Source organism: Hyla sarda, chromosome 5, assembly GCF_029499605.1.
Source record: "Hyla sarda isolate aHylSar1 chromosome 5, aHylSar1.hap1, whole genome shotgun sequence".
NCBI lineage: Eukaryota > Metazoa > Chordata > Amphibia > Anura > Hylidae > Hyla > Hyla sarda.
The window spans coordinates 170,737,525-170,747,439 of record NC_079193.1 but is presented as its reverse complement, the minus strand read 5'-3'; the positions used below and the strand labels follow the sequence as shown (position 1 = coordinate 170,747,439).

The 9,915-nt window shown below is 46.2% G+C and overlaps 1 protein-coding gene across 2 annotated transcripts in view; it reads left to right on the top strand.

Annotated features, from left to right (window-relative positions):
* Positions 1-2,109: 2,109 nt before the first annotated feature.
* ADCY2 (adenylate cyclase 2) overlaps positions 2,110-9,915 on the top strand; it is a 532,901-nt gene continuing 525,095 nt past the window's right edge. For both annotated transcript variants that reach the window (XM_056520731.1, XM_056520730.1), the window contains exon 1: positions 2,110-2,833. In XM_056520731.1, the coding sequence (XP_056376706.1) occupies positions 2,627-2,833 (207 nt within the window). In that variant the 5' untranslated portion in view covers positions 2,110-2,626. The remainder of the gene's footprint in view (positions 2,834-9,915) is intronic.

Sequence of the window (9,915 nt, the reverse complement as noted above, 5' to 3'; positions counted from 1 at the left end):
CCAGTGTTGAAAATCGGAAGGGTATGAAAACTTGGTTCCCTAGAAGAAGGCGCTTGCTCCAGGAGAGGTATTGGATAATTTTTATTATGTTGGCAACACGTTTTGATCCTAAAGGATCGAAACGCGTTGCCAACATAATAAAAATTGTTTAATACCTCTCCTGGAGCAAGCGCCTTCATCTAGGAGCAGGTTTTCATACCCTTCCGATTTTCATCAATATACCGGACTGACATTGTCATCTCCTGCACTTCCCTGTGGCAGCTGCCCCAAACCTTGACTTTCCCAACGCTACTGTAGGTGTTGTGCTCTGAGTCCAACACCTAATGGTAAGGAGCCTAATTTTATTACTGTCTCATCATACCCTAGAGGTCCTCATGAGGGGCACTCCCTGCTGTCTCTTTTGTTTCTTACATTTTAGCTTTACAGCCACTGTAGCATAGTCAAATAAAAAGAAATCCCGGAATACCCCTTTAACAATAGGGATACTTAATTATCAGGGTAGGAATTATATTCTACTACATGCTTTACTTCTAACATCCAGCACACTGTGTATTTGTTCCATGAGCCCCTGTGGATGGCATCTTTATAACTTATTATTAGGGCATTTGTATCTACTCAATGCTTTTCTGTAGTGCCCAAACAGTGCTCAGCTCCATAACTACCCTTATTACTGGCTACAAAGGCTTAGAGACAACATTGGCAGCAATGTCGCTGAAACTTACGGGCAGGCCAAGCTGAAATTAGAAGAAACATGGGGGGACCGAGCTGAACTTTTGCACCAGCACCAATGAACCTCTAGCTAGGCCACTGTCCTAAGCAGGGGTCAAGTCCTGGGAAAAAAAAGTTTGGGAACTCACCCAAAATTTCCACTTAAAGGGGTACTAGACATCTTATACCCTATCCAAAGGATAGGGGATAAGATGTCTGACCCCAGTGGTCCCGCCACTGGGGACCCCACGTTCTCCCTGTTGCACCCAGCGTCCGTTTAGAGCGTTGGGTGCAGCGCCGGAGGCTCGTGACGTTGTGATCCTTCAATGCAAGTCTATGGGTGGGGGCGTGACGGCCATAACGCCCCCTCCCATAGACTTGTATTGAGGGGCATTACTGTGACGTCACGAGCCTCTGCCCCGCATCACCAGTCATCCAGCATGGAGCAAAGCTTGCACCGTGCACCGGATGTATGGGGTGCTGCACCCGAGATCGCGGGGGTCCCCAGCAGCAGGACCCCTGTGATAAGACATCTTATCCCCTATACTTTGGATAGGGGATAAGATGTCTAGAGGCAGAGTACCCCTTTAAGGTCTGGTCCTGCAGGACTCCTGCTAATGGGAACTGCGTTCCTGCTGTGCAAAAAGTGCAGGAACTCTGTACCCATGAGTTCCTGCAGGACTTGAGCCCTGGTCCTAAGCCTATGTGTTGCAATACAAAAAAGGTATGCAGGCATAAACCTGCCAGACACCAGCATGCGTCCAGCCCTTGACAATCTGTAGATATGTTGAAATACGTTATTTTCCTTTCCAGGAATTTACTGCGAATTGTATCCGACAAATGTGACGTCAGTCCAGCCATAGCCGACACCCTGGTAGCCGGAGGGTTAATGATAATGGCTAAATAGCGTCCCTTTGCTGGTAATAATGTAATTCTATTGTGTCCTATGTTCTTAGGAAGGACTAGTCCCCTCCAGGCTGCCTGTCAGAGGGGTTCATGACACAGGACTGCTGGAGATGGAAAAGCCTCCAGCCAAAGAAAATGACAAGAGACGAGAAGGAAACAGGCTGTGCCCATCCTTGAGACACATCAGACAGGAAGCTGGTGGCACTTGAATCCACCTCGCAGGCAGCAGTGTGTGTAATCTTTTCATATTAGAGAAGCCGGGGATGCGGGGAGGGCGTGCACCCGGTTGTATTGTTCTCATCTCACACACGCCGTGAAGCACACTCTGCAAACTTCGAGTCAGCAGCGTCCAGCCTCCCTCCCGCCTGACAGCGGCTCATTAACTGGGCAGCGTCATCGGGCAGGATAACGCTCCGCTCCCTACCTGCTCCGCTCTGCTCACACACTCACAGGGCAGCGTCATCGGGCAGGATAATAACGCTCCGCTCCCTACCTGCTCCGCTCTGCTCACACACTCACAGGGCAGCGTCATCGGGCAGGATAACGCTCCGCTCCCTACCTGCTCCGCTCTGCTCACACACTCACAGGGCAGCGTCATCGGGCAGGATAACGCTCCGCTCCCTACCTGCTCCGCTCTGCTCACACACTCACAGGGCAGCGTCATCGGGCGGGATAACGCTCCGCTCCCTACCTGCTCCGCTCTGCTCACACACTCACAGGGCAGTGTCATCGGGCAGGATAACGCTCCGCTCCCTACCTGCTCCTCTCTGCTCACACACTCACAGGGCAGCGTCATCGGGCGGGATAACGCTCCGCTCCCTACCTGCTCCGCTCTGCTCACACACTCACAGGGCAGCGTCATCGGGCGGGATAACGCTCCGCTCCCTACCTGCTCCGCTCTGCTCACACACTCACAGAGCAGCGCCATCGAGGAGCCCGCGTCTTCTGCCTGCCGGGAGGCTGAACTCACCTGTCTGCTCCCTAACTGGGACGCTATAAGAAGCTGATAGCAATGTGGCAGGAGGCGATTAGGAGACGCCGCTATTTTCTTGACAGGACAGATGATGTGGTTAGGAAGGAAGAGCAGCAGAAGTCCAGGGACTGGCTGTACGAGTCCTATTACTGCATGAGCCAGCAGCACCCTCTAATCGTCTTTTTGCTCCTCATTGTCATGGGGGCATGCCTGGCACTGCTTGCTGTCTTCTTTGCTTCTGGTCTGGTAAGAGCATTTCAGCTACACCCCTTTATTGTAAGCACAATGGTTATGATGATGCCAGGCTGGAATAAACTTGGAAGTCCTACAATACCAGCTCTGCTATGCTGAAGGGCTGCACTGTTGAATTTCCCTTTTCAGGGGGGTTTTCTTCAGAAGCAATGTCTATTTAGGTCAGTCAGGCTCCACTAGGGTTGCCACCTGACTGGTATTTGACCGGCACAGCTGGTATTTTGGCCACCCTGCCAGTATTTTTATATTAAAAATACCGGCAATGCAATGGCCGATATTTTTTCAACCAATCCTCCAACTCCCGGAATGTTGCACCATATACTATACCAGTTTTTCCCAACCAGAGCGCCTCCAGCTGTTGCAAAACTACAACTCCCTGCATGCCTGGACAGCCAACGGCTGTCCGGGCATGCTGGGAGTTGTAGTTTTGCAACAGCTGGAGGCAGCCCTGGTTGGGAAACACTGACCTATACTATATACTACTACAGTGGTCCCTCAACATACGATGGTAATATGCTCCAAATGAACCATCGTTAGTTGAAACCATCGTATGTTGAGGGATCCATGCAATGATAAGTATAGGAGGTTATACTCACCTGTGCCTGCCGCTCCGGACCATCACCGCTGCCCTGGATGTCGCCCTCCATCGCTGTTGCCGCGTCCCTGGGGTGTCCCCGCTGCTCCGGACTGTCTCTGCTGCCTGGGATCATCGCTCTTCATAGCCGCCATCACGTCGCTGCGCACGCTGCTCCTATTGGATGAAGGGACAGCGCACGCGGCGACGTGATGATGACACAGGAGAGCGACAGCGATGCAGGGGATCCTGAAGAGGACGATCCGGAGCACCGCGGACAGGTAAGTGACAATCACCGGACCACACGGGGCACCTTATACGGCTATCCGGCGGCAGCTGAAGCAGTCTGCGCTGCTGGATAGCCGTTTATGTGATGGCCCCGACATTCAAAAGCATCATATGTTGATGCTGCCTTCAACATGCGATGGCCTCTGAGAGGCCATCATATGTTGAAATTATCGTGTCGGGGCCATTGTAGGTTGGGGGGTCAATGTATATATTGTCCAACATGCTGGGAGTTGTAGTTTTGTCACAGCTGGAGGCACCCCTGGTTGGGAAACGCTGATCTGTACTATATACTACTATATAGTCCAACATGCTGGGAGTTGTAGTTTTGCCACAGCTGGAGGCAACCCTGGTTGGGAAACGCTGATCTATACTATATAGTCCAACATGCTGGTAGTTGTAGTTTTGCCACAGCTGGAGGCACCCCTGGTTGGGAAACACTGACCTATACTATATATTACTATATAGTCCAACATGCTGGGAGTTGTAGTTTTGCAACAGCTGGAGGCACCCCTGGTTATGAAACACTGACCTATACTATATACTACTATATAGTCCAACATGCTGGGAGTTGTAGTTTTGCCACAGCTGGAGACACCCCTGGTTGGGAAACACTGACCTATACTATATACTACTATATAGTCCAACATGCTGGGAGTTGTAGGTTTCGTTTGGGGCAGCTGCGGTGCCACAGGTTGTATCAGGGCATGCTGGAAGTTGTAGTAACTAACTGTAACTCCCGAATTTAAAGGGGTACTCCGTACCCCTAGACATCTTATCCCCTATCCAAAGGATAGGGGATAAGATGTCAGATTGCCGGGGTCCCGCTGCTGGGGACCCCCGGGATCTCGGCTGCTGCACCCACCTGTATGGCTTCCACCTCATACCGGCAACGCTGGAGGCTTCGGATCCCGACCACAATGGCGGACGAGTGTGACGTGAGATCCCGGGGGTCCCCAGCAGCGGGACCCTGGCGATCTGACATCTTATCCCCTATCCTTTGGATAAGGGATAAGATGGCTAGGGATGCGGAGAACCCCTTTAATTAAAAAAAATTCAAAAAGTCACATCAAAACAAAAATGATACTGTTAAAAACTACAGATGGGGGGCGCAAAAAATAAGCCCTCATACAAGCCCATATAAGGGGAAATAAAAAAGTTATAGGGGTCGGAATAGGACAAAATTATCCCCCCGCATATGTGTATCCCGTGATGTTACGCATATATAATTAATTACGCAAATTAGCATGGGCGGTAATTTTTTTGCAAGAAAAGTGGCAACCCTAGGCCCCACACTGACTGTAATGGAGAAGTTCTTGTTTTGACTGAAAACATGTCTTGAAGTTGATACATTAGGGGTGTAAATATTTACAGCACATATATAAAGTATATTAAATGCACATCGTGTATATTGACAAAATATCATCTTATGATAACTGTAAAAAACGAAGATGAAGAATGTGCCGAAACCCATCCATATGTGGCTGTCTTGTATGGGCAGCTGTGTAAGCCTCTTTATTGTACACACCACCTGTTAGTGATGCTTTATGGGTCATGCACTTGATGCATCTTGTAGCATTGGAAAAGCTTTGCCGTGTTAATGTGCAGAAAAAAAAGGAAACGAGCGAATGAATACAGCGAATAATTGTATCCTCTAATGCATGTGAAGAACTTAAATAGAAAAATAATTTAAGATGGGGAAGGGACAATCTGCAAAGAAAATTGTACAGGAGATGACAGAATTTTAATGGTCCACTCCATGGGGGACTTTATCAGTGTTGGTGCTGGTAAAGCGAGCAATCTTCTACATGCTTTGAAGTTGTGTTATTTGGTGTACTTGTGCCAAATTTAAATTGCCAAAGTAAGGTGTAGATCCACACACTTCATCTAACTCCTGCAAAAATGTTGTTGAAAGCTCTTTTCCTAAGACAGCAAAAACTATGGCTTAGATTTGCGACAAAATGTCAAGCATTGCGCAAAATTTTGTTCTACTACAACACGTTTTACCAAAGCAATTACAGCTACACAGTAGTAGAAAGGCACAAAATGTGTGCCTAAAACAGACAAAACTGCTCTACTACTAATGATAAATCCCCCCCCCCCCCCCCCATGTGCATAAAAGTATTATGCATGGGCTATATTACAAGATGCCTGGAAGTTTGTACAGTGATCCCTCAACTTACAATGGCCTCAACATACAATAGTTTCACCATACAATGGTCTTTTTTGGACCACTGTAACTTGAAACCAGACTCAACATACAATGCTACGGACTGTCCAAATCTGTGAAACGTGTCAATGCCTGGAAGAACCGACCAATCAGAATGGGCATTCGCTAGTAAAACGCCTGTATTACTGATGCGTATGCACTAAATTCCTTTCTGGTAGTGCCCCCTACAGTACAGGGAGGTATTACATGTTCTGTACTACTCTTAACCTATGCTACACCAAGAAAGGGCGGCTCCATTTTACTTTTTTAAGACATTGCGTGTACTGTACAGGACCCTGAAGAAGCATCTGTCCTCTACATAGACAGTGATTACAGCTCCCAGCAGATATTTCTTACTTTTATATGTGAGGACTTGCTTTATCTATATTAGTTATCTACTTATTTTGGTTTAATCCTCACTTTTTCCTATTTTTGGATCACATTTTTGTGGCATCAGAACCATTTACCAGGTTTTCATAGTATTCTGGTCTCAACGTATAATGGTCATCCTGGAACCAATTAATATTGTAACTTTAGGGACCACTGTATAGAGGAAAAAAATGTCAGACCAATTTTCTTCACTATTACAGTAGATCACTTCTTGACTCTCGGCTTGCACACTGCTGTATATGGCGCTCCCTGTGTAATTGTCATTTGCACACCCTATCATTACTTTACCTTGTCACTTATGCACACATTGGGATTTATTGATTTTTCACATAATGATACTGTCATATTATGCTTTTATATAGTGTCTCAGCATTTCTAAACCACATAACAGTATTATCAGTCTTCACCAATTATAAAGCACCATTGCTTAAACTTTGTGCAAAAAAAAAACAAAAAACTGGCATCACAAATGTCCATTGGGTGTATCTGGTATTGCAGCTAAGCTGACGTGGATAGATGTCCAGGAAGAAAGGATCCAGCTCTCATGGTGGAGTTAAAAAGGAACTTCTTTATTCATCCTAAAGTGACACATATAGGACAGAGAACGCAGGCATGTTTCGGGTTGATATGACCCCTAGTCATGGAATAAAGTGCATATTAGAAACAACACTATTGATATAATACCCTTTTGGGTCACGGGGGTTTGACACCATGAAGTGATGAGAAGTTCTTACAAAAAAACTGAACTGGCTTTTACATTCACAAATATCTATTCTAAACCAGCATTGTTGGACATATATTAATATGTATATTTGTATTAAACCAGCACAGTAGGGTAAAAGAATATTAAAAAGAGGAAGGGATCACAGGATAATCCAAGAAAGGAAAAATTACATATATATATATATATATATATATATCAGTATAAGGTTTATTTACAGAGAAAGAGTATAGAAAGAAACATACAGCTATAAATTTAAGGGAAACGGACTAAACCCAATACACAGCCCAGCTCATCCTCGTAAATATTCTTGGATCCTTCACCTATGTGAGCGCACTGTCAGGACCCGGACTGGTATGCGGGGAGGATACAGGTAGTGGATCCTCTGTGTCAGTGAGGCGATGACGTGGGCCATACCGGGGGACCGGTTCTAAGGAGTTACTGGTTTTTGCAAGAGCCCGCCGCAAAGCGGGATGGACTTGCTGCGGCGGTAACTCCCAGGTCGTATCCTCTGATAGCGACTCGACCTCACTGGCAGCTGAGACTGGCACAGTACACAAGGACAAGGCTTAGGCAAGGTCAGATGTAGCAAAAGGTCAAGGCAGGCGGCAAAGGTTCGTAGTCAGGGGCAACGGCAAAGGGTCTGGATACACAGGTTAGGGATACACACAAAACGCTTTCTCAGGGCACTAGGGCAACAAGATCCGGCAAGGACAGGAAGGGGAAGGGGGGTTTTATGTGTTTTACACTGATTGGGCCAGGCACCAATTAGTGGTGCACTGGCCCTTTAACCCCTTAAGGACCAGGCATTTTTCGTTCTTTGCACTTTCGTTTTCCCCCCATACCTTTAAAAAAATCATAACTCTTTCAATTTTGCACCTAAAATCTGTATTATGGCGTATTTTTTGCGCCACCAATTCTACTTTGTAATGACATCAGTAATTGTACCCAAAAATCTACAGCGAAACGGAAAAAAAAATCATTGTGCGACAAAATTGAACGTAGTACATTTTTCGTTACAAATGACACCTTTTCTTTATTCTCTAGGTCTCTAGGTCCATACGGTTAAAATGATACCCTACTTATATAGGTTTGTATTACTACTGAAAAAAAATCATAAATACATGCAGGAAAATTTATACGTTTAAAATTGTCATTTTCTGAGCCCTATAACTTTTTTATTTTTCCATGTTCAGGGGGCTGTGAGGGCAAATTTTTTTGCGCTCTGATCTGAAGTTTTTGTCGGTACCATTTTTGCATTGATCGGACTTTTTGATCGCTTTTTATTCATCTTTTCATGATATAAAAAGTGACCAAAAATACGCTATTTTAGACTTTGGAATTTTTTTTGCGCGTACGCCATTGAACGTGCGGTTTAAAAAGCGGTATATTTTTATAATTCAGACATTTCCGCACGCGGCGATACCACAAATGTTTATTTACATTGTTTTTTTATTCTTGGAAATGCCGGGTGATTCAAACTTTTATTAGGGGAAGGGATAATTGAAAGGGTTAATTATTTTTTTAACACTTTTCTTATGCAATATTATAGCTCCTATAGGGGCTATAACATTGCATTAACTGATCTTTTACACTGATTGATCCATCTCCATAGGAATGGATCAATCAGTGTTTTCGGCGATTGAATGCTCAAGCCTGGATCTCAGGCTTGAAGCATTCATTCGGCGATCGGACTGCAGGAAGGAGGGTAAGAAGACCTCCTCCTGTGCTACAGCTGTTCGGGATGCCGCGATTATACCGCAGCGATCTCGAACAGCTCCCTGAGCTAGCCGGGCACTTTTACTTTTGTTTTTAGCCGCACGGCTCAGCTTTGAGCGCGATCAGTGCCGCGCGCTATTAGAGGCGCGTCCCGGCTTCACTATGATGCCAGGCCCGGCGCGATATGATGCGGGGTTACCGCGTAACCCCGCGTTATATCACGGGAGCAGGACTAGGGGCGTAAGTTTACGCCCTTGGTCCTTAACAGGTTAAATTTCATAGAGCTGGCGCGTGCGCTCCCTAGAGAGCGGGGCTGTGCGTGCCGGGACAGAACTGAAAGGGGACGAGGTAGGTAAGATGATGGGGATGCGACCCGCGGGCGTGCACGTCCCGCCACAGGGATCGCATCCCTGCTGAGGACACTAGGGGCGCTGCACACAGAAGAACTTTGCGAGCGCTCCGGGGAGAAACAGGGACCCGGAGCGCTCGGCGTTATACGCACTGTGGGAGGGCATATGGTATCAGAGGGGACAAAGACAGGGAAGCTCTGTATGCTAACTCCCACTACCACTGTGCAAAAGACAGAATCAGTATATTATCATCTGGACCTCCTGACTGCCGGCACCGATCAAAGAAAATATCTCCTTTTATCCAGGTCACCTGTGCTATAATCCTGTGTATTGGGTTTAGTGTGGGTGATCCAGCAGTCAGTTTCTCTTTTTAATAGGTCAAAAAAATGTTTGCTCTAAATTCAAACCATAAGATTGTCTTGTGTACAAGCATCCAATACGGCTCTCTGTTTAATAATTTTCACCTAAGGTCTCCACCTCTAATGTGCGTAAACAGCCATTCTATACCCCTAATGCATAGTGGCGAATGACCACTTGCATGATGGTCATGGAAGTCTTTAAAAGGGCTGAGATGTTAAATTGGGAGGTTCTAGTATCTGAAATATGTATCCTCAACATGTTCACCTGTAGTGCCCACAACTACAACTGCCAGGAAAATTATGCCATGTTTTCTGAGAAGATTTATTATTTTCGACAAACAAACTTGGAGGTAGGGTGGACCCTAGGGATGGACCTCTTCTAGACACCATCAGACAACCCATCAGTCACTACATCTCATATGATCAAATCTTGTTCTAAGATAAATAAAAAGTTTTTCATGATTTGTTT